The sequence below is a fragment of the Aulonocara sp. 'chitande type north' Nkhata Bay genome, linkage group LG7 (assembly GCF_057382095.1).
Source record: "Aulonocara sp. 'chitande type north' Nkhata Bay isolate Kocher_YH1m ecotype deep benthic linkage group LG7, A_spYH_male_GT1.1, whole genome shotgun sequence".
Taxonomy (NCBI): Eukaryota; Metazoa; Chordata; class Actinopteri; order Cichliformes; family Cichlidae; genus Aulonocara; species Aulonocara sp. 'chitande type north' Nkhata Bay.
In genome coordinates, this window is record NC_141350.1 from 59,031,312 (window position 1) to 59,055,739 (window position 24,428).

The 24,428-nt window shown below is 42.7% G+C and overlaps 3 protein-coding genes across 4 annotated transcripts; 1 reads left to right on the forward strand and 2 right to left on the reverse strand.

Moving 5' to 3' along the window:
• Window positions 1-558: 558 nt before the first annotated feature.
• On the reverse strand, window positions 559-8,189 carry znf319b (zinc finger protein 319b). Of its 2 annotated transcripts, XM_086301673.1 has the most exons (3): window positions 7,610-8,189; window positions 6,185-6,338; window positions 559-6,095 (listed from the first exon to the last, which is right to left on the reverse strand). In XM_086301673.1, the coding sequence occupies exons 2-3, from the start codon at window positions 6,187-6,189 to the stop codon at window positions 4,238-4,240; spliced, it is 1,863 nt and encodes a 620-aa protein (XP_086157799.1). In that variant the 5' UTR covers window positions 6,190-6,338; window positions 7,610-8,189; the 3' UTR covers window positions 559-4,237. The 2 variants fall into 2 exon arrangements, with proteins under 2 accessions (XP_086157799.1, XP_086157800.1); XM_086301674.1 differs by lacking the exon at window positions 7,610-8,189 and having other exon boundaries at window positions 6,185-6,351.
• usb1 (U6 snRNA biogenesis 1) lies at window positions 7,542-13,347 on the forward strand. The gene is made up of 7 exons (XM_086301678.1): window positions 7,542-8,571; window positions 9,336-9,475; window positions 9,569-9,752; window positions 10,864-10,917; window positions 11,509-11,614; window positions 11,928-12,008; window positions 13,027-13,347. The coding sequence occupies exons 1-7, from the start codon at window positions 8,402-8,404 to the stop codon at window positions 13,132-13,134; spliced, it is 843 nt and encodes a 280-aa protein (XP_086157804.1). The 5' UTR covers window positions 7,542-8,401; the 3' UTR covers window positions 13,135-13,347.
• A 473-nt stretch (window positions 13,348-13,820) lies between these two features.
• pla2g15 (phospholipase A2, group XV) lies at window positions 13,821-22,844 on the reverse strand. Its single transcript, XM_086301675.1, has 7 exons — window positions 22,510-22,844; window positions 20,003-20,159; window positions 18,897-19,015; window positions 18,674-18,772; window positions 17,330-17,554; window positions 16,121-16,233; window positions 13,821-15,964 (listed from the first exon to the last, which is right to left on the reverse strand). The coding sequence occupies exons 1-7, from the start codon at window positions 22,646-22,648 to the stop codon at window positions 15,563-15,565; spliced, it is 1,254 nt and encodes a 417-aa protein (XP_086157801.1). The 5' UTR covers window positions 22,649-22,844; the 3' UTR covers window positions 13,821-15,562.
• Between the last annotated feature and the right edge of the window lie 1,584 nt (window positions 22,845-24,428).

Genomic DNA, 24,428 nt, shown 5'->3' on the forward strand with positions numbered 1-24,428 from the left:
CTGACGTCTCTGGTTCAGGAGTGTCTCCTACCATAATAGGGTAGAAGGTGCATAATACCGTTAATATGCTTCCGTACAGCACTCTGCAAACAGCCAGCTGTTTCAGCAAATCGATGATCGTCATCTGGACAGCTGTCGAGTCAGCAGTTTTCCCCATGATTGAAGCTGTATGTGCTGAACTAAACTGAGAATTGTATAACATTTGTAATGTCTGAATGGTAATTGAAATGAAATGGTCTAATAATCTGACACACTGGATTTCAGATTTTTATTTTAACCAAGAAAAACTGTTTTCAGATGGACGTATACAGGTTTTGACACGGTCGAAGGGCTTCTCGGTATCTAACGAGGTGAACGTGCGAATTCCAGGAAGGCTTTAGTTCCAAAATACCGATGGGCTTTGGGCTGTGGCTACAATGTAGCTTGCCATCACCAGTGTGTGGAATGTGTGTGTGAATGGGTGAATGACTGAATGTAGTGTAAACCGCTTTGGGGTCCTTAGGGACTAAGTAAAGCACTATACAAATACAGGCCATTTAACAAATAACTTCATTAATCTTATAGATTTATAAATGGAAAAAAAGTTTTATTTGTTAGTGCCGTTTGTAATTGAATGCTACATACATACAGATAATCTTAGCATGAATGTACACGTACTGTATGTCGCCACAAAGTTTTTTTCTTTTCAAAGGTTTGTTTTCAACATCATTCACATGAACTACAGTACAATTTGGGAGGGAGGGGTTGGACAAAAAAAAAGGGAAAAAAAGAAGAAATGATATCTGAGGGAATGGCGCTGTGTGGAGGAAGGGCTTGGTGACACTGGTTCCCAAAGACAGAAACACAGGAACTAACACGGCAAGCATGCAGAGAGCAAGAGACACCAGGGTCTGACGGGGTTATTTATTGGAACTGAAAAGGAAACAGTAAACAACGGGTGGGTTAACTGGTGCCTTTACTGGCCTTTCACTGCAGGAGGGTAGGGAGTAATCATTTGTGCTTGTACAAAATGTTTTCCTCTGTTTGCTCATCAGATACGACAAATTTTTAAAAACCCACCCACCCCACTTGATTTTGAAGATTTCCTCGCTGTAACTTTTGGTCCGACCCAAACAGTACTCTACGACATAAAAAAATGAACAAAAAAGAAATAAAATAATGCATCCAGGCAGCCAAGGTCAGGAGTACTAATCACTGTAACAGTGCTGCTTGGCTGGCATTAGGTTAATCTTTGGCTTGGAACATACATTTGTATGTTGTTGTTATTATTATTAATACACATAAGTGAGGTCATTATTCTGCAACTTGAGCGACTATTTTCTATTATACACATCTAATGATGTGTCAGCACCGATCAACTAGTCCTTGCACACTTGCGTTTCTTGGCAAAATATGAACCCAGCCCCAATGATTCCTGATGTGTGTGTGTGTGTGTGTCATAGTAATTCTGCATTTCCAAAGCTGTGGCACACCTACCCCAAGGCCCTGGTCTCTCCCTCCAGGAATACAGATATTCATATCAATTCAAATAACATTAATTAAAAAACAAACAAACAAACAAACAACTTACAGTACTTTTGTTTTTTAAACCTCAAATCCACCTTGTTCTGAACATCGTTCAATACCAGATTCATAAAAGTAAAAAAATAATTAATGATAATAATAATAATAATAATAATGATGATGGTGGATAGAAACAGAAAGGAGTAGATGAGGCAGAGAGGCACCGCGGCCCCACTTTTAAGGCGAAAACAAAAAGAAAAGAACTGCAAGCTAGAATTTAAAAAAATAAAGTTACTTCTGTCTCCTCAGTGTGTACTCGGTTCTTTTCAATACTGCACTCAAACCATGAATCGAGCATTCACGGCGTTCACACCCAACATGTAAACTAACTGGTGTTCCAGGACCCTTAAGCACAACTACAATCTCATAGCTTTCAGAGGAGAGGAAGGAGCCAATCTCTCTGGTAATAAACCCACCCTGACAGACACGACGTCGTACGTAGCAGGACAAACAGATTTAACAGGTCTTTCAAACCGTGGAAATTATTCAACACATGCTGCAGGACAGTCCCGCAGAAACAGCTCTCACAAAGACCAGTACAGTTAGTAATAACAACAGTAATAACAAAGAAATAGAAAAAGGCAGGTTGGTTGAAATAATTCTACTACAATTCACTTCAGTCTGAATTTCCCTGTTTGACAGAACACCGTTTACATTCACGCATTCAGACTCATGTGCGGGTTTCTCTTTGAGACTCCTCGCGACGCACTGGCACAGTCACTACATGGACTACAAAAATGAAAACGAAATACAAAAAAAAAAGAAAAAAGAAAAAAAAGCATTTTTCATAACATTTCACGTGGTAAAAAGTAGCAAGAATACAAAAACAGCTCTTCAATACCTATTTTCATAAGAAAGACATTTCCGACTCATCTGGCTAAGCACACCCACACATCCAGAGTTATATACAGGATGAGGATGAGAGACTGACACTTTTAAATGCACGACAGCACTGACCTCTGCAGGAATAGTACATTAGTGTGAAATATATTTTTCTGTATTGAAGGATTAGAACAGCTGAAGCTTTTGCAGACTTAAATTTGGGCTGGCTGATTAGTCTACACACCACAGGGTGTAGCTTTATACTGTTCACACATAGAATTATTTAACCGTAGGACAACGCATTCCCAAATCCCCAATGCCGTTTCACTTCACATACACCGATCAGCCATAACATTAAAACCACCAGCCTAATATTGCATTAGAGCCTCTCGTGGAGCCAAAAAAAGCTCTGACATTGGCAGCAGATCTTTGGGGGCCTGTGGTGCCTCTGTGGATAGAATTTGTTCCAACACACTGGGTCAACACCTTTGGCTGCTATGTTATTGCTAATTGGTGTAAAATGAGGCCTTCACTGGCCACTTCTTTAATAAGAAGAGTAAAAATAAAAATGGAGGTTAAGGATACCCAAAGCATTTCAGACCACTCTTTACCCAAAGATATTAAAGTGAGTGCATGCGTGTCTTGGAGGGCGGTATGGAAAGTCACACTTTGCAAACTTCTGATACTAAACAGTGACAGGCTGAGTCAGGAAGAGCAGGAAGCAGAGGAAAGATGTAGGTAATAATGAGAGGGGGAGAAACTGAAGGGAGGCCAAGAGCAGTCATCACAAACCCATTGCAGACATGCAGTTTTTTTCCATTAAACTGACACCATCGAAATGAGTAAACTTCATGTAAATGAGCACTCGGGTCACTTTTATGTAAAAGTCGCAATGGCAATCCTACAAGATCAGACCTCGTAAACTCTTAAGTATCAGTTTTGATACAGGACAAGTGGACACGTTAACTGAGATTACACACGTGACTTCCTGAATTCCTCAGTTCATTGTGTGCAAAACATTTGATCTCTTTAAGTCAAATTCTAGTTTCTAGAATTATAGTTAAATAATTCCTCTGTGATGCTCTTCTGCTTTTCCAATTTCAGAAGAAACATCTCTCTGCTGCAGCGCACACAGAGAAAATAATCTAAAGTCTGGAGTCAATGCTGATGACACTCAAGCTTTTTTTCTTGAGGTATGAAAAGATTTTGCATGAGTACCATAGTAGGTCTGATGCATGTCTGAATGAGACCATGGGCGCCAATAACGTAAATATGACCTATGCCTGAATGACAATCTGCTATCACCTTAATGGAATGCTTTGCATCCCATGTTTGAAAAGGGCTATAGTAGCAAGAGGGGGGGGAAGAAGAAAAACAAGAGGACTCCACTTTAGTGGATACTAAAAGTTGCGACTCAGCCTGAATGATTTACTCAATACTCTCTTAAACATCCTACCAAACTGTTTTAAAAACAACAAATCCTGTCTTACTTTTTACTGACGTAACAGGGATGCTTCTGCTGCTCATTTCTGAGGGGAGGAAATTAGGGTGGATCTGCTAGATCAACCTGCAATATGGCACTTGTTCCTGGGAGTTACGTGGTTGTGGTAAGGGTTGGGTTTATTAAAATAAGGACCAGATTTAAGAAGAGACAAAAAAATGTTCAGTTTTTATGGAATGACAAGACTTGGAGTAACATTAACTGGGCAGATTAGCAGAGCAACAAAACCCTGATGTAGCACTGTTGGAATGAATAGAACAATTCAGGACTCTCCTGAAAGTGTGGTTAATGTTAGGCTGAATAAATAGCCCAGAAGGGACAGACAAAAGTTCAAACTAAGAAGTCAAGGGTTTATATGCACTGGGGCACAGGGTAGCCCCCTCCATCAGCTGTGTGCTGCACTGTGTGGTCCTGCAAGGAGCCCAAGTCACTGAAACGCTCTCCGCACCAAACACACTTGAACTGACCCTCTCTGGAGTGCGTGCTCTGGTGTTTGGTCAAGTGCTCGCGTTGTTTGAAGCCCTTATTGCAATGACCGCACTTGTACGGTTTTTCGCCTGTATGCACGCGCCGGTGTCGGTTCAGGTCCGACGAGTACTTGAAACGTTTCTCACAGTCAGGGCACTTCAGTGGCTTTTCCCGCGATGGGTCGCAGCGATGCTGCACAAACTCTGAAGAGGACAGGAAGCGGCGGTCGCAGAGCGAGCACTTGAGGGGCTTCTCCTGGCAGTGCGAGTTTTGATGACGCTGTAACGTGGAACTCTTCTTGTAGCCTTTGCCGCAAACGTCACACTTGTATGGCTTGTCAGGCGAGTTGTTGGACGACTCCCCGCACTTGTGCCTGAGCAGCTCTCCTGACTGGCTGAACTCCTTCTGGCATGAGGCACACTTGAACAAGTTGTCCATGCCGTGGACGTGCTGGTGGTAGAGGAGGTGAGAGGGCTGCATGAAGCCCTTGTCGCACAGATTGCATTTGAATGGGCGGTCTGTGGGGTCTTTATGAGTGCGGCTGTGGCGCACCAGTGCATACTGCTGCTTGAAACTCATCTGACACTCGTCACAGTGGAACGGACGCTCCTCTGAGTGTGTGCGCTCGTGCTGGCGAAGGTCAGATGGCCGCTTGAAACCCTTACCGCAGGTGGCACAGCGAAACGGCCGAGAACCCTGCGGGTGGCAAGGGTGGTGAAGGAGCTCTGAAGACTCTTTGAAGTGCAGTTCACATAAGTTGCATTTGAACAAGTGCTCACCCGAGTGCACGTACATGTGGCGCACCAAGTGGGAGCGGTGCTTGAAGCTCTTTTCACAGACAGCACACTTGAATGGACGTTCATTGCTGTGTGTTCGCTGGTGGTGCTGCAGGTGTGACGACTGGCTGAAGGCTTTGTCGCACGTGTCACATTTGAAGGGCTTTTCCCCCGTGTGAACCCTCTCGTGCCGTGTCAGTTCTGAGAGGTGTTTGAAGCCTTTCTGGCACACGGAACATTTGTAGGGCCGGTCTCGGGCCGAGGGGAACGGCAGAATGGACGAGCTGCTGCTGGCTGACGCCCCATCACTGCTGGGCTGCTGGGAGCTGCTCGAGGAGTTGGGTGTAGCGCTGCCAGAAGAGCCAGGCCGGTAGGTCTTCTCGCATATTGAACATTTCATTGGGTTGGTGCTGTTGTGCGATGTGTGGTGCTGGGCGAGAGAAGTGAGCAGGGAGAAGCCCATCTTACACACCCCGCACACAAACGGCTTCTGCTCCACCTGAACACACTGGTGCTCCAGCAAGTCTGTTGCCTGGTGGAAAATCTTCATGCACTGAGTGCACTGGAATGACCTGTCCTGAGTCACCATGCACTGATGTTCATGTGGGTTTGCCAGGTGGGAGATATCATGTCCACAAGCCCCACACTTGTGTCCTCCCTCTGTCCCAACCTGAAGGGACGTCTGCTGGGCCTGGGCAGGGTGCTGCTGCTGCTGACTGTGCTGCCCACCTACATGCTGCTGACTCCCACTGTGTTGCTGTCCATGCTGGCTCTGCTGTCCATGCTGCTGTAGCGACGTAGTGTCTGGCTGTAGTACGATACCATACACAGCACAGCCCAATGCGTTCTCAGCACCCGGAGGGATGGTGTGGACAACCTGAGGTGGTGCAACTGCATGCTGCTGCCAGGCTTCTGTCATGCGGGCTCGAGTGTAAGGATTGAGCTTGGCAGCTGGTGTGGCCCAACTGCAGGAAGAGAGGGAGAGCAACAGGTATTTCAAAGTACAAGCTAAAAGCTTCTGTGTTTGTGAAGGAGAAATGAAACATAAACTCACTCCATGTCTGCAGCTGGCACCGGAATGCAAAGGCTGCTTGGTGGAGATGCAGGTGAGAAAACAGCCAGGTGCCAAGGGGAAAAGATGACCAGGTGTGTGAAGTAGTAAAGGTAAATCAACTACTTTCACTTTAGTCTTTGCCTTCAGGTGGTATCTGTATAAAAACAGAATTAAAGTGGGTTATAACAAACACTGCAACTGGCATTCAGTAATGATAATAATGTTTTTAAGCTAATGATTCCAGCCCTACACCCAGACTGAACAATCTGTTCAGTCTTTATATGTTTAACCAAAAATTTAAAGCCAGACCTACACCAGAAATGAGTACATCAGAGGGGCAGATAGGGTTGAGCAGTTTGGAGAGAGAAGTTAGAGGGGCAAGGCTGAGATGGTATGGACATGTGCAGAGGAGGGATAGAGGATATACCGGGCATTGATGATGGAGCTGCAGGCAGGAGAAAAGGAAGACCTTAAGGGAGCTTCATGGATTTAGTGAAGGAAAACATGCAGAGGGTTGTTGTGACAGAGGAGGGTGAGATCAAGGCAAATCAAAGGGAGGAGGAGGAGGAGAAGGGCTCAAATATGAGACTTTACAGGTCTGCTTGAATTGGTTTTCATATTTAACAAGCGAGACATTTTTTATACCACTGTCCCAAATTACAGTTCCTGATTCTCTTTTATGGTAAGAAAAGCTGGAAAAATATCAGGCTTTTATCTTCAATAGTTTTTAGCCATTTGTGTTCAAACATTGCCTCAGATTTCAAAGTGTGAAAATTTTAAATTATTTGCCATATGAAGCTAAAAATTTACAGCAATCATTAGATATGTCCATTAGGTTTAAAACAGGTGAATGACAGACTGTGCGGGTAACTACACATGTGGGCACTTTCTCTCATTGCAGTCATCATTAGACCTTCACTTACATTCATTCTTCAAAAAGCATATATTCATGGCAATGACAACGAGATCAATGATACTGGTCAAGGTGAGGCCAGCGCAATTAGGCTGTAAACAGTGAGGGTGTTTGAAGATATGCAACGTCTATGAAAGCAGCAGCAAGTGAACTCATTAACATACAGACTTAGATCGCAAAGATTAGAGCCGGCTTTTATTTAAATGGTATAATAGTGGCGGTGAAGTCCCCTCCCCTCTCTATGTACGAAACTAAATGCCCACCGACTCACGGTAAAAAGTGGAAAGCAGCGTCTGCGCATCATAATGTTTCTCGTCTCCAGGCGAAGATCACTGTAACCAGGTTAGCTTAGCTACCTAGCCTAGCCACTTGCTAACGCATCCACAGGAGCTTACGATGGAGATTAGCAGGCTAGTCACAGCAAAATAAGAGCCAGGTAGCAGCAACAGCAACACGCTAGTTATACGAGCCCTTCATGTAAACAACGATGGGAAAATGCCATATTTACATACCCGGAGTGTCCAGTCAAGGCTGCTGAGTATTCTCTGTGTGATCGTAGGCTAGCTGTTCCCCATAAAAGCGCTGGGTCCCTTCCTCACATCCGCAAAAAGGTGCTCGGATGCTCTCTTGTTCAAGCGCTGTGGCTTCGGGGGGGCGAAAAAAATGTGATTTGCGGCTCATTAAAACACGCGGAAATTCTCCCGCGATTTCACCATCAGCCCCGCAAACAGCATCATTTCACGTAAACGTGCGTCCGACTCCTAGGGCATCCTCGCGGCTCACGGAAAGATGTGCATTTTGTAAGAAGTTGCTAGCCTGGTATCGACTAGCTACTGAGCCTCTGCCCGCGCGCACGGGACACACACAAGTATAGAGCCCAGTGTGTGAAGGCTTTAATGTAAGATTTGGCAAAAAAAGAAAGTATCCCTGTTCCGTATCTATACTTTAAAGAATAGAGGGAAAAAAAAGAAAAAAAACCATTTTCTAAATGGCTCTATTAAACTTGGTATATTTTGTTCCGAATAGCTCACACTGCATTAATACACATAAGATACACAGCTGACACAGTATATACACATTTTCTTTATCCACAAACCATCGAAAGGGGAACTGATTTACAGCAGGCGTTATGTTACACCGGAACCTAATTTATGGTTACAACAGGTTGTTTATATCGGAAGTGAAGCGCAGAAGGCGCTGGAAGGCAGGCACCTTTCTTATGTGCATGGTTTAAAAAGTTATATGAGCTCCCGTGAGTTGATCTCTTATTTTAAATAATGTGGCGGAATATCAGGTAGTTTAAAATGTTGGTTGGCTACAGCAGCAGCAGCTCGGAGGAGGACGGTGAGGCTGGCGGTGAAGCTGAAGGAGCGAAAAATCAGAGTGAAACTACCTGCCGAAAGTGCCAAGAGGAAGATGATGGTTTGCCAACGAGGAAAAAACCCAAAACTGAGGAAGAGAGCCGCAAATCAAGGTGTGTCTCATGGCTGTGTAACCCTCTCTCGGGTGTTAGCGTTGGTGATATAGCTAAACTACGGAAGACCAAACCTGCCCAAACTATAAATAAATATATAACAGAATAAAACAGTATGGGCAACGGGCAATCTATAAAATGTGAAGTAAACTAAATAATAAATAAATAAATAAATAAATAAATGTTATTTCAAACCTGTCCTATCCATCTGCCTCTTTGTTTGCCCCATGAGATCATAACCTGGTTTCCCTGCAACTTTCTCAAATTGAATAGTCATAAAAACGGAAGTTCTCGTCATTGGCACCAAACTGACCTAACTACATAAACTGTGAAGGTCAGTAATACCCATATAAATCATAAACAGTGAACAAAACCCAAAAAGATTTCATAATTGAATACTATGAACTTTTTAAAGTAATTACGTAACTGCTATTTTCCCACTTTTTACTTGTGAGGATTTGATGCATTTCTTTGTCAAGCAAGATTTTCAGGTGTCTATCTTTGGATTTTTCACGCAGACAAAACAAAAGGTGAGAAAACATAACTCCATCTTTACAAGGCTGATACAAAATTTTCAGATAGAATAACATAAATTGGAGCAAATAATTGTTCAATCAAGCAATAACAAAAGTGACCGTTGAGTGAGAAATCCTGCGTTTCCCAGGACGCCCAGAATTCTTTACGTCACAGCTGAGGAAAATATAAATTATATTAAAGCGTGCTGGGTAAAAAGAATTACTCCATCCTGGCTGTGCTTTCTGCAGACTGCCTCTCCCTGGCTGTGTCTTGACCATGTTTCCAGATGAGGTGGACTCACAGACTGAAGACAGCTCTCTTCATGGTGGACGCATCCGCTCCTTCAAGCATGAAAGAGGAAACTGGGCTAGCTACGTTTATTTCCCATGTAAGGCAGTCACTGTGTACAGCAAGCGACCGGTCAACGAAGCTCACGTCTTGATTTCTCACCTTGTGCCTGCTTTGCTCTCTGTCTCCTCAGATCATCCTGAAGAGGAGTTTGGGGAGCTGTTGGATGGGATTCTCTCGGCAGCATGTGCCCGGGGTGTGGTTTTGACTGTGCAGGATGAGTTCCACCTCAGCCTGTCCCAGACAGTGGTGCTCAGACACCACTGGATCCAGCCGTTCACACAGAGCCTCAAGTCAAGTCTTACAGGCTGCAAAAGGTTGTTTTATGTTGTTTTTTTTTTAATTTATTATAATGATATGGATTAATTATTTACTTCAGTGATGTCAAAAAGAGAGCTATATTTTTTTTAATGTAGAGTACAGCTCTGCTTTTTCTTAAAGCCTCCAGTTTAGTTTTCAGAAAACTCTGAACTTTTAAACCTTAACAAAACCCAGATGAATGACTTATTAAATAAGTTGAAAATATAATTTATAAAGTCAAAAACATTTTGTGTACCAGGCTGTAAACATCTAGATTTGATCTCTGAAGTTGGGTATTTTAACGCGGGACAACCCAGTGGGTGTTGGCTTGCTTTTGTAGCCACCCTCAAGTGGCCATTGGAGGGAGCTGCAGCTTTTGGCATCTCTGTGTTGGCTTCATCCCCAAGAAGCTTCTGTGTGAATTTGATCACAGGTGGTTAAAAAAAATAAATAAATAAATAAACATGGCCACACTTCTGTGTAGGAGAAGTGAAGCCAGTGCAGAGTGCCTAAAATCCTGCATTCAATCTTTAGGCCACTAGATGGCGATAACTGTGGGGGGAAAAGACTCAGGTCCTATAGAAGTGTATGGAAAAACAGAATTCTGTAAACACTTCCCTGCTGAGTTTATGGACTCAGTCACTCATTTTGGTTCAGATTGAGTAAGAAATTGTTGATTTTATAAATCTAGGTCAATCTATGTGTCAAATATAGGATTATCAGCTGTATTAAATAAGCCCACTCATGGGTTAATGATTTGTGACTGACAAATTTTTAGTCTAATAGCAGTTTGTTATGTTGGTGCTAATATGATAAAATGAACCTTGTTGTCATGGCACAGCTATAATATACTTAATTTTAATAAAAATCAGAAGTTTTATTGCATTTTCCCAGCTTTAAATGTCAAGCTTTCAAAGTCAGAAACACTGGTATTGTGACAACACTAATGTACTGGTAAGTAAGGTGGCATTATTTTATAAGATGCAAAAGAGTTTTAACATTTAAAAATCTAAAATCACAAGACCAGATGGTAAAAAGAGGAAAAAATAAAGGAAACAGTGTGCAGAAAAATGCAGACATCTATAACTCTGGTGACACACTTATTCTGGTTGTATTGCTCATCGCCAGGTTCGTGTGCTCGGCAGAGAGACTGCGCGTGTACTCTAATGCAGAGAAAACGAGGTACAGTTGAGTTTTTAATTCGAACAGAAGTCAGACTGTAAGTATTTGGACCGTTACACAGCTTCAGCACATCCACACCAGCTCACTGACATGTGTACTGATAAAACATGCATGCTGAGCTTTGTTTGAGACAAAGCCACAAAATTGCACAGAAGCGCTTCCACGTGGTTCGGTGTTGATTGTGAGATCGTGTAGATTTTAGGATCAACGTTTAGATGTCTGTGAACATTAGAAGTAAAGAGCTGACTGTGCAACTAACAAAGATTAGATTGCGAAAGCAAATGTTTAAAGAAGCTTTCCTTCTAAACTTGAAGGTGGACAGACATCGATCCTGGACAGCTGAAAGTCAAAATATGTGACTTAGTTAGCGGCACTCTTGCTGCAGCTCACAGCTGCGTTCCTCAACAAGGAAATAAAACCCACCCCAGATCAGCCAGCTAGGGGAAAACATAACATTTAGTATATCATCAAACTGGATGCATAACTGTCCTCATACTTTACACATATTGTCATTGTTGCACAGACTGTTCAGATCTGCTGCCAAAAAGTATGCTGCTCCAGTTTCTGTGTGTGTGTGTGTTTTGCCTGCAGGACATTCCTGGGGATGGAAGTGTCAACTGGGCATGCTCAGATGTTGGATCTGATCCGAGCTGTTGACAGGACGATGACAGAGTTTCGCCTGGAGACTTTCTACAAGGTCAGTTAAACACACACACAAACAAATCTGCAGCTTTACCCACTATTGTGTGATGATTTTGTATGCAGTAGAGTAATGCCACATTAAATGCAGGGTTCTGATTAGTGAGCGCGATGTTCTTCTATGTTGCACCGGCCTCTTCATTCTGATCGAAGGGCAGGCGTGGTGTTAAACACAGATACCAAGCAGAGACTTTAATATGACACATCAGAGAACAAACAGCAAATTTACAAAAAGAAAAATAATTTTATCATCTCATCTTTAGAAAAAAAGCACTGAAAGAGCCTATAATGTTCCTTAATGTGTTTCATAGGATCCATCCTTCCACGTGAGTCTGGCCTGGTGTGTGGGAGACCAGACAGTGCAGATGGAGGAGTGCATGCAGGAGCTGCAGGTACTCGGACAACTTGTGATTTTTCCTAAATCCTAAATCCCAGCACTGACATCTGTTTGTATTATCTTTATATGATTTCTTTGTTCCTCCTAATTTGTTAGATTTTTTTTGTAGTTCTTTAGTTGATTTTAAGGGCCCAGTCTGCTTGTCATAGCAAGCCGAGTCCAGGTGTGATTAATAAACTCAGTATATCTCAGATAAGCAACAGTCTGACTGAAATGTTTTTGAATTATTCTTAAAACTATGATAATAGTGGGTGACACATCAGTGCTGATATACCGTTTTCATTTCCTGTCTGTGAGAAATGGCACTTTAAACCCAGACAGGGATCTGAAAACCTGTAGTGGCCAAGCAGTAATTACATAAAATCAGCTTCTCTTCATTTTTGTTACTTTATTGTCAGCTCGTTGTCTTTCACTGTAAAGGATCTGCTAAACAAGGATTGGTCAGCAGTCTGGCTTTTCACAAGTTATCAGTGAAGCTCGGATAAAAGGAGGATTCACAGTTACTTATTGATAAGATAAAATTGGATATAGTGTAATCCTGTATTTTAAATATGCTTCATTTAAACAGGGAAAATTTCAGTTATGTATTGTAATTGTTTGAGCTGCCGTAATGCCACAGAGTTTTAGAGTTTTGGAAAATTAATCCAAACGTGTCCAAAGATCTGTGTGTCCTTGGTCATGTGTGAAATAAGTTGTTCTGGTATGTGCTTTAATATCAACATACAAATGAAAAGGTGTTACGCTTTAGTCAGCTGCTTCAGGCTTGATGAGAGGGGAGCTCAGAGAAACTCGGGTTGAAGGAAACCCGACAGCGAGCAGGTTTGGTTAACAGAATCCTGAGTTTAACTGACTGAATTTAAGTTAAAGTTAACCCTCTTTCTGGAGCAGAAGACCCAGAGTTTCCTTCATTTTGGAGTTATCAAACTCTGTTTTAACAAAATTAGAGCACAGGTTCTTTAGCCCAGCTGCAGTAGATGTAACTGAATTTGTTTTATTTTTTGAATATGTTGTAGAGTCTAGTAGACGACCACGAAGACGGACCATTTGTGTTGAGGCTGGACTGCTCGGAGCTTCGCTGCAGGACGGGAAACAAGACTTTCCGCTTTGCTCTGGAATCCTAAAACATGAAGTTACTAATGGAGTAAAGCTGATGTTGTCTTTGCACAGATATGAGGGAGACTCGTTACCTCAGCTCTGACTCCAGTGTTCACTGAATTGCTAACATTTTAAATGTCCTTTTAAAAACTCCTGAAACGCCCCAACGAACACAATCACAGCTAACTGCAAAAGTATTGAAATGTTTTATGTATTTAAATAAAGACGTTACTTCTTTTGTATTTTTCCATTACGTATGGGACAGTGGTGAGAGCGCTGAAGAATTATGGCATATGCATGACTGAATCGCTGAAAGGAAGTTGTGGATTTGGTCAGCATAGAAACCTCAAGTGTCACAGCTGTACGTTTTACCAGAACAGTGGAAGGAATTCAGCGACTGGTTTCACTCATATTCAAGAAGTTTAAATGTCAAAATCTAGATTTCACATATTGAATGAAGTCAAAGTGAAGTTCTCTTAAAGTTGAGCCTTTTTTTTTTTTTAATTTTAGTTCCCTGTTTTTGTTCAACATTTTTGATTAGCTCCCCCTGGCAAACAGAAATATTGGGGCTTCCTGTGGTTAGAGCAAATGTTGTGTGTGCCTGACTTGATCATATAATTCACATAGTCCTAATCTTCCTAAACAACATCCATACATGGAGAAAATAAAACAGAGCTTTAGAGTAAGGTATACAAGAGGGATTCACTGCAAATATTTGAAAGAATTTAATGAATAGAAGGCAGCACGTGAATAAGTAGATCATCTTGGTCTGGCCCGGTGAGGGGCAGCATGGCACAATACAGTCACGTCAGAACACACTGTCCAATTTTGAACTTTTCACATCCACAAAAGAAAAACCCATCTCATGGTCTTGAGTCATCCCCCGGTGGCTGTAATTAAGCTTCAGAGCATGAAATCTGGTGTCAAGAACTAATTTATTGAATCTTTCGGTCCTGATATATACAAAAGTCTTAGGATTTATTAAAATCTTTGTCCTGAACAAACCATCTTAGCATTTCAAAAAAGCATCAGCTCTTTAAATGATGGCATTCAGTGTATTCAGTAGCAGACACAGAAGGGGTCCCTCTTCCCCTGACTAGCCAGCCCAGGTTGGGCTCACCCTCTGAGAGAAACCCAAAACAGACCCTTTGATAGGTCTGCACAGAGTAAAGTTTAAACCCACAAATGTAAACAATCAGTTATGAAGTCAGTGTCATGTGTGTGAGACACCTCTAGTGTTTGAGTAAATGAAGGTAAGACCCAAAAAAAAAAAAAAAAAAAAAGTTTTATTCTAAGCCAAATCATGGCTTTTGCAAACCTAACCTGGAGCCTTCTTCCTGTTAAACAGGGATTTCTTCCTCTCCACTGTCATCCAATGCTTGCTCATCAAGGATTGTTTGATTATTGGACTTCTATTCTGCTGACTTTCCAGTGTGAAGTGCCTTGAGGTACCCACTGATCTGATACATATAAATTTAAAGTTTAAACCAGAAATACTTCTAGTATTCAGCAGAAATGCCACCTTTAAATGATAAGATAACCCCATACTAGCAGGATGGCAAGAGCAGCATGTGTCCTACGGGCCGGTGTCTAGACTGCACTGATTCTTCAGTTGACTTTCTGCCTTACATGCAGCCTCACAAAGAGTTTTTTGATTGGTAAATCTGAGCCTTAGGGTAGCTTTTATGTTGCTTTGGCCACTTTATGAGTTTTGTAAGCCAATTAAGTTGTCCTCATGAGACCCAATCGATAAGTTTCACTGATAAAACTCCTAGGTTTCACAAATTAAATCACTAATCAGTTAAAAACATAAAATTCCATTTGGTAGATATAAACTCCATCTTATGACCAATAGTGTGTCATCTTCCCTCAGGAACAGTTTGAAGGCTTAAATCAGGGAAAGGAGAAGTCTTTAGTCCAAGAAGATATCAAATTCAACCATCTTTGAAACCTAGAAATCAGATGTGTATGGGTCTAATCCTTCAGCACGCGCTTTTTGTAACATGAATCCTAACAACCAGCGATATACAGCTAAGATGAAATTTTGAAAAAAGGCAGGATTTATATTTAATAAAAAATAAAAAATCAGCTGGAATGAAAAGGCTGTAAATTCAGTATTTGCTTTAACTAGTTACAATTTTACCACAATACAGTCAGAGTTCAGAAATCTCATTGAAGATCAAAACATCAACCATTTTATTAAAGCACATGCAAGTCTACATGCAAAGAGTTTAACTCTTTGCATGTAGACTTTAGAGTAACAGCTATAAAAATCCAAAAAATATATATATATCAACCTACATTTCTCCTAAAGAACCGTAATACTTTCCTTGAGCATTGTGGCATAAATGGGGAATATTTGGCAATCATTGTTCAGACAGGTGAGACGTCAGTTCCCGTCTTGCTCCGCGTGTCAGTGTAAGGCAAACAGAGCAGTCTGCCTGCCAGCCAGCATCACGGAGAAAACACCACTTTCTTAATATAGTCCACAGTTGTCACATTGAGCAGCATGTCAACGTGCTCATTTTGTGGAAGTTCAACCAACGTCACAGGCTGCTTCTGCTTTCCTATCCAGCGTTTGCACTGGAGGGCACTGTACAGGTTCACCGTCCCGTCCCCCTCACCGGTCAACACTGTGGGCTCCACGTCTGGGAACTTTTCTGAGTACTGAAATGCTTCAGGAGTGGAAATGCCTACACCATACAGACAGTGGACAGGCACGCCGGGGGGTGTGAAGTCAGCCACCAGCGATTCTGTGTCCTGCTGCATCATCCAGCCGTCCTCAAAATTGATGTCAGAGTAGAGGCGATGGTAGTCCTGCACAGTGTAGTTGGCGGTAGGTGTCTGGACAAAGACCTGGAGGTGGAAACACTTGATTTGGTCACCTCTGATGATCATATTCTGTCTAAAACTACATCACCAACCATTGCTGTAAGGCTGCTCTAACGTGTCAGGAATAAGTTTATGTTGACATAGAAGGAAAAATTAATTCCCATTTAAACAAACACACACCTTATCTTTGGGCCAGGAGCGGACAAAGGGAAACAGCCAGTTGGTGGAGACAGCAGAACGTTGCTGGGAGCGAATCCTGAGCGGGCTGATCACTGGGATGCGGTTATTATCACCTAGAAAGTGGAACAGAAATAAAAGGATGGAGAATTGAAAGATAGCTAAAGCTTTCGTTGAGTGGTGACTTAGAAAAGGGAAGCATGTCCTGGCAAACACCTGATATATGCCGCAGTCCTCAGTCTCTTGGTCAGGATGCTCTTGCAGAAGATATTTTATTTCAAATATTTGTTGTCAGTTTCAGTTTTAGTTTGGTGAACATTTCTCGAGTAGGCTAGCAGAGAGCAAAAAGTGGAAGACTGCTGTCGCAGAGAATTTTAAATTCCTGTAAACTCCGGTGTGGATTATAGATTTGGTCTGACATTAATAAACCAATACACTGGCCTGTAAAATTCAGTTGCAGCCTAATATCCTTTGTAAAACCAGACATTTATTTGACAAAAAATGTTTTAGTGTATGAAGATTACACAAAGATGGACTTAACTAATATTTTTCTAGCTGATCATTGCATTTCCAAAAATGCAAAAAACTTCTAGATTAGCATGCAAAGATGTTTTTCATCTTCACGTTCCACACATTTTTAATGTGAAGACTGCATCTGCAATTAGAAAGAAACCAGTCAAACTACATTTTGCTGATGTAGTTTTGAGGGCCCTCAATTTGGTGCTCAGCTGGGATTCTCAGTCTGAATCTTTGGCCAATTAAAGCAGCAAATGTCTGATAATTGCGATTAAGATGCTACAGTTCAGCATTAATTATACATACGATATATTTTGCATAGAACTAACTATGAATGAGGAAGCTAATGTCAGGGCTAGTAGCTGTAGCTCAATTAGCAGGACAGTTGTTACAGTAACATATCTAAACATAGAGCCAAGTATATCTAATATGTCTGAATATTCCCATCAGTAAATGTTTCATCTTTAGTGGCAAACTGTGAGCTGGTTGAACAACCTCTCTACATTACATTAACTGTTTTAATTTTATGCACAAATAAGCCAATTATGAGACTTTTTTTTTTTTTTAAAAGCATGTCTGATCCAAAAATGTTCTGTTCACAGTATTCTGGTGCCGAGGCACAGAGTTTGTGACTATGCCGGGCAGTCAACAACATGTATATCAGTACTTTTTTTGTAATGCTGGTTCGTCTCTTACCAGAGATGACCACACGTAAGGTCTTCACTACGCCGGCCCACGGCGCTCCGAGAGAGACGAAAGCCTTGATGTACCGATCTTTCCAAGCCTGTGGCTGCTGGTTGAGGAAGTACAGAGTGTACAGGTTGCCCATGCTGTGCGCGATGAGCACCACGGGCTCTCCAGCCTTCTCCACCATCTCTTCAATCATCTTTTGCAGCGCCAAGAAATAATCTTTATTCTCATCTGACGAAGACATGAGAGCAGATGATGACACACACAAAACGTTATGACATTCACGACTGTCAAACAAATAAAACTAGATGGCAAATCTTTAGTATGAGAAGAACACTCAAGAAAACCCAGTCAGCCCTCACGGTTTAATCAATTTTCTCACATCCATTTCTACACAAGTCTACTTTTTCAAGAGACAAAGCCATCATGGAAGACTTAAACCTTCCTTTTTATGCTCAGGGCATGAAAGCAGAAATGCAGTGCATGACAAATGTGTCAGCTGCTTTATAGCACGAACATGTTCTTCAAAATACTGGCTACTGTGCTTTATATGTCCTTCTGTTCCAGTAAAGAGATGCATGTTAAGAGTTATGCAATCACCTCATAAGACTAGTTCATTAGAAAACTAAGGAAAGTCCCGGCCAACCAAATATTGAGGAGTCACTCATGTGCTGCTGCAAAACAGCTGGCTGCATATAGATCTTTAATGCTTGTGTAATAAGCTAGTTGAAATATCACATGTCCAAGATACCACAGGTCATCACGCCTGAACTGCGTTGTTTCTAACAGACTGTGGACTGAAATACAAATGAGCTGGTGGTGGCTTCACTCCATTCTGGTACAGTTAGACTGAGAATATAAGAAGGCAGACTGCAGTTTCCAATTTGGAAATTCGAGAGCGCCAGTCGAGCCGAGGTGAATGCTTGGCCTGTTCTTATATCACAATGGGCAACAACCACAAAGTGGTCTATGGAGGAAAGTTAGAAATGAGGGATCTTTTTTAAAGACACCTGCTCAAAAATAAACAGTGGACGTCGGTTTGCATGACACGCTCACTTCAAGCACTTTGGGCATGGATGTAAAAGGAAATTTGACCCCGTTTGAGGGCAGAAAATATACAACTAATAATTTTAATCCCCATCATTATCTTCACAACTGCTGGAAACCAAAACTCAAGAGGTTTCTGGTCTAGAAGAATCAACTTTTGAAAGGGGAACTGGAGCAAAGCAGTTCTGGTAAATATATGAAATACACCTGTTACCCTCGACAGTTTTGTGATTTTTTATTTTATTTAAATATGCACCACTTCTGGCCATGTTTCCGCCTGGTTTTTCAAGTGTGGTAGCTTACTGGGCGCTTTCCTCCAATCATAGGGTGCTCCTCTCACATCATCATCTCTGGTGTAACCCCAGTCTACCAGTGCCTGCACTATACTGAAGAAATACATTCCTGCAACACACACACACATGAGAAAACATTAAGCATTAAATATGGTATCAGGGTAAATTTGATCAGCAACAAAATCTGGTCACAGTGAGAGGACGTCAGTTAAAAATGTGGCCATTTAACCCACCCACACTGCGTTTGCTTGGATCCAGGTACTCCACTGAGAAGGTCTTCCCGAACCCAGGGACGCGGATGTCCACACCTGGTGGGGAAGAGGTGGTGTGTGTGGTCTGGTTGTAGATCAGCCTGCACACACAAGTTTGCAATATTCAATTTATCTCAGTTCTGCATCTGTGGTCAACCAAAGACACACACGCGCGCCCTTTACAAGGCAACAGAAACACTTCTCGTTTTAGGTCTCCGTTATTCCACCTTCTTGTTATTTATGTGTGACAACAACTTCCACATGTGCGGTTTGTAGATATACAACGCAGATGAAAGTAAAGATGTTTGGTATGAAAAGCAGAAATGAGCATCTGAGAACATGCCAAGCTTTAAACGCATTTGGTCATGTTCCTTATTCGAGTGAAATCTGCCATTACATTGTACTATAGAGGCAACAAGTGGAGGTACCCTGCTGTAACCCAAACTAACATTTTACGTTGGGGTATTTCCAGTTAATAATTCTGTTATGTGTGTAGGACTGACTCCTTCAGCAGTTTCCATCCCTTTGTAGAAATGTGGGTAAATAAGGACTTTTCCAACAAAACTGAAATGACAGTAAGTGAAGATCACTAACAACATTGGCAAATATAAGCACTTCTTTTCCAGGGATCTCTACAGCAGAGATGCAAAGTGGTATTGGCATGATCTGAAGCCACAGAGCCACAATAATGGGATACAGTCACCCCTTGAAAACCGAGTCCAAAGTAGGACTAAAGTAAGAATTTGTCTTACACGTCTCTCTCCAGATGTTTTACTTTATCATTCTTATGACTGTACTAAAGTACAGGTTTACTCAATTCCTGATGTCTTTGAGCAGATTGCACTTTGTTATCCTCTAGACCTTGTTGATAAAGGGGAGGACTATCTTATCCAGGTATTGGCACCTCAGCATTTCTCCACCAAAAAACAGCACATTAAGATTTTATATTTTTTACAATCAATGAAGACAAACAACAATAAAAGCTAGTAATGTAAAAAGGGGCAACTTGGTTAATGGTAATTAATTCAGCGACTGACAAACAGCACTTTTCTCTTCTTCACGTGACAAATTCAGGCACCGACACCCACCTAATGTTGTCTATCCAGCAGTCTATGGCTACAGGCACCAGCAGCTCCAGGTTGAGCCACAGTGTGAAGTATGTGTCAGTCTTCTTGTAGCAGATGTAATGGACCACAGTGGGTTTGTCCAGCATCGCCTCCAGCTGGTTTCCCAGATCTCCTGGAACTGCAATGAGCAACATTAGCAATGATTCACTTATCAGGGACATTGATCAGCACTTAGCCTTTAGACTATTAACATGCACTTATGTAACCATATAGAAGCTGTGCAAATTACTCTAAATCCCAAGAAGCCAGCGGAGGAGTGGATGAACTGCAGAAATTTAATCTGCCATTATGTATCGGTTAAGAAGCCATGGATCCAGCAGAGTAGTCAGTCTCATCATGCATGCAGCACATCTGACTGTACAATCATTTTAAAAACATGCTTTAGACATTCAGCTGCAATTCAGCCTTTGGTCTGAAGCAGTTGAGGAGTTTGTATTACTGTTCCCATACTCCAAAAACCTTCCCAGAACTTCCCCAGTGACACTTTAATCAAAACTATAGGTGGACACCATGTGAACTGTACTTTTATTTTAGTCCATGAAGTAGAATACAAATAAATCCTTTAAAGACTTCTGTCAAAGGGACGCTCAGTTTCTGCACACAGGTTCCACACGGGTGGACGTTAAGGGGGAAAACTGCAGTTTGTGTGAAGCAAGCCACAACTGACCAAGGCGGATGACCCACTGGTTAAATAAATGAGGAAATATAAAATCTAAACACAGAGTTGCAAAAAAAACCCCAAAAAAACAAAAACAATTCATGGCTTCAGCCAGATGTCAGCAGCTGTCGTGTAGGACACATGATCTGTCAGGAGAAGTCCCTAAAAAACCAATATGGTGCTTGCATTAAGTGATTTTGTAAACCACACAGAAACTGGGACTACTTCAAATTAGCACAGAATCTGAATCAGAAACAGCAAAGCTGAGTGATTGTGTGAAACTGTAATATGTATCAAGAAGGAAGCAAAAATTCCCTTCTGACAAAAATCCGAACAAGAACTACTGGGGCGCCAGAGGCTGCAGATACAGATGTGTCTTGAAAATCACTCGTCCTTGGGATCGTCATCAGCTCATGACGGCATGGGCGGCCTCTGGAGGAGTCAACTCCCAGTTACCTCCGATAGTGTGGGGCTCTTGCCCCTTGGCATCAGGGCGAGGAGGGTGGGACAAATGGTCCGGGTCTCCTGGGCCTCTCTGCCTCTGGCATTGTGGTTTTTTTCTCTTCCTCATAAAATGTGTTTCGTGACACTCACACGATCATATCTATTTTTATTTTTCCCCTTCTCTCTTTCAAGTGCCGTTTGTGTTTTTAAATAAAAAATGCAGCAGTTGGCGCTTTGTCCCTTATCCTCATCTTTCTCCTTTTTCCACTACGCTCTTTTTTTCTTTCTAATATACTCCTACCTGTCTGTCAGCTATGGCATTTTTAATGCCGGACATAGTACTTGTAATGTGTACAGGTGTAATTATAACTCTTAACAAGCTATGCTTACATTCAGAAGTCAGGGAAGGTTTCAGCTGAATAAAACAAGTCACTACACCTGTGCTTTTCATTCTGTAAGCTGTATAAAAAAAAAGAAAAGTCTACAGTACAGCCAAACAAGTATAAAACATGAAATGAAAAATGAGATTTTGAGGTAAAACCCATTTCATTTTTTATTCTTATTTATTTTAAAGTCACTCCTAAAGGTTACATGGCCCAGAAAGGTATGAGGGGAGACTCCCTCAGCGTCTGGAGGAGCTGATTGGCTGTTGAGCTGAAGAGTCGCGTTCTGTCATATGACCTGATGGCTGAGCTGTAAACGATTACCCTTTAACACAGGCACAGACGCAGCTGGCAGGTTTAAATCTTTCCTCAAATAACGTTAATCAGTCAGTCTTGTCCACAGCAGTACAGCTATATGTCTTTTTTTGTTTTCAGATAGATGAAGATAGCCTATTTCTTATTTCTTATGTAAATCGAACCAACCCTCGTTCAAGAAGCCAACAATTTAAGGACGTCTCGCTTGAAAGCAAATTTTAACTCTGCATTTATTGTGGGAACGTGTTTTAGAGTTTATTTTGATACAGCACAGCTAAAATAATGAAACGTCATATTATCTGATCATAAGAGAGTCTTGAACACCGAGATGCACACACGAGGATTTCTCTGTTTTGGCAGCTGATGACAAGCACAACAACAGGCCAAACATTTACAAAAGTTCAAAATGAATTGACTTATGTGTAATATGTTGAAGCCGAATTGAAGACTTGCCAAGTAGTAATATGATAAATACAGAATTATTTTTAAGTTAACATGATGGCTGATAAACATCAGGAGAACTTAAATTTGACCCCCTTTAAATGGAGTTTGGTCTCCTTTCGAAATCGCCAGCTGCCGATTAGCTAACTGACGGACGACAGCAAGTTGTGCAACTATTTGGCAACAGAAGACAAACTAAGGAATAAATTGATGAAGGAAACACTTACTGAGGACGACCGGGGGTTTTGGGGATGGACGAGGCTTTTCGCCGAGACATTTCCCCGCCGGTTTCTCGGAGCTGGGTGCCGACAACAGCATTAATAAAAGCCCGACACAGAAGGCAGTTACCCGGTGCCAACCCGCCATGACTCCTGATATATCATAGCCTGAAGAGCATAATACCTCCGCGATGTGTGGAGCCGGCTGCGGTTTGCCGTTAAAGCCCACTGCTGCGAGTAAACTACCACTGTGGACGATCACGAGTTCCGGATTTTAAGAGCACACGGTGTTTTGCGAAAAACAGTTACGCCTTTAAGAAAGTGCCCCTCCTGCCATCCACAGGAGGGGTAGGAGGAGTCACCTCTTTCAAAGTAAAAGCTTCCACTGTTCTGCAAGCTTCTTATTTCTGATAGGCCTACAAGTAGAGGAAATAATAATATTAATATCAATATATTAATTGTCTTGTCTTGGCAGCCGGGGGTCAGTCCGCCAGGGCCTCCGCTCCTGGCCGCCACCCGGCACACAATGCACCCGACCCCTATGGCGCCTCCTGCGGGTGGTGGGCCTGCGGGAGGATGGGCCCATGTCTCCTCTTCGGGCTGTGCCCGGCCGGGCCCCATGGACTAAGGCCCGGCCACCAGACGTTCGCCCTCGGGCACCCTCCCCGGGCCTGGCTCCAGGGCGGGGCCCCGGTAACCCTATCCCGGGCAGGGTAAACTGTTCCCTCGGTGTCCTTTTCATAAGGGTCTTATGAATCGCTCTTTGTCTGGTCCCTCACCCAGGGCCAATTTGCCATGGGAGACCCTACCAGGGGGCAAAAGCCCCCAGACAACATAGCCCCTGGGATCCCTGTGACACACAAACCCCTCCACCACGATAAGGTAGCGATTCAAGGAGGGGAGTGCCCACTCCGGGTCGGGGATGAGTTCCTGCCCCAAGTGGAGGAGTTCAAGTATCTCGGGGTCTTGTTCGCGAGTGATGGGAGAAGGGAGCCGGAGATCGACAGACGGATTGGGGCTGCAGCTGCAGTAATGCGGACGCTGCACCGGTCCGTCGTGGTGAAGAGGGAGCTGAGTGTAGAAGCGAAGCTCTCAATTTACCGGTCGATCTACGTCCCTACCCTCACCTATGGCCACGAGCTGTGGGTAGTGACCGAAAGAACGAGATCGCGGATACAAGCGGCAGAAATGAGCTTCCTCCGAAGGGTGGCTGGCCTCTCCCTTAGAGATAGGGTGAGAAGTTCGGCCATCCGGGAGGGGCTCAGAGTAGAGCAGCTGCTGCTCCACATCGAAAGGAGCCAGCTGAGGTGGTTCGGGCATCTGACAAGGATGCCCCCTGGGCGCCTCCTGGGTGAGGTGTTCCAGGCATGTCCCAGCGGGAGGAGGCCCTGGGGCAGACCCAGGACACGCTGGAGAGATTATATCTCTCGGCTGGCCTGGGAACGCCTTGGTATTCCCCCGGATAAGCTGGAGGAGGTGGCTGGGGAGAGGGAGGTCTGGGCCTCTTTGCTTAGGCTGCTGCCCCCGCGACCCTGCCCCGGACAAAGCGGATGAAGATGGATGGATGGATGGATGGATATATTAATTGTACCGTTTGGATGATTATTTACCTTAAACTATACGCTACCAAAAAGTGTCCCCTCTTTCTATCCATATAATCCATATAATCCATCCTCTCTTTTCTACCATAATGTGTTTTATTTAGCAAATACATAAAAAAAAAAACTTACTCATGAAAATAAAGATCTTTCTCCTTAACAAGTCAGTCCAACTCCAACCTCTTAGATCACGTGGTTGTACCTGTCAGTTATTCAAATTAGCTGAGGTTTTGAAAGCCTATGTTTTATGTTTTATGCCACAATAAGTGGCGCTGTTGTTTCTCTCGTCTTCCATGTGTAGAGCTTCCAACTATTGGCCCATTCAAACTT

Coding starts and splice junctions, on each gene's coding strand:
- usb1 (XM_086301678.1), top strand. CDS start 8,402: ATGTTGGTTGGCTACAGCAGCAGCAGCTCGGAGGAGGACGGTGAGGCT. Junction 9,753..10,863: donor AGTCTTACAGGCTGCAAAAG/GTTGTTTTATGT, acceptor GCTCATCGCCAG/GTTCGTGTGCTCGGCAGAGA. Junction 12,009..13,026: donor AGTGCATGCAGGAGCTGCAG/GTACTCGGACAA, acceptor AATATGTTGTAG/AGTCTAGTAGACGACCACGA.
- pla2g15 (XM_086301675.1), bottom strand. CDS start 22,648: ATGGCGGGTTGGCACCGGGTAACTGCCTTCTGTGTCGGGCTTTTATTA. Junction 20,160..22,509: donor AAAACCCCCGGTCGTCCTCA/GTAAGTGTTTCC, acceptor TGCTCATTGCAG/TTCCAGGAGATCTGGGAAAC. Junction 15,965..16,120: donor GCTCCTGGCCCAAAGATAAG/GTGTGTGTTTGT, acceptor TTCCACCTCCAG/GTCTTTGTCCAGACACCTAC.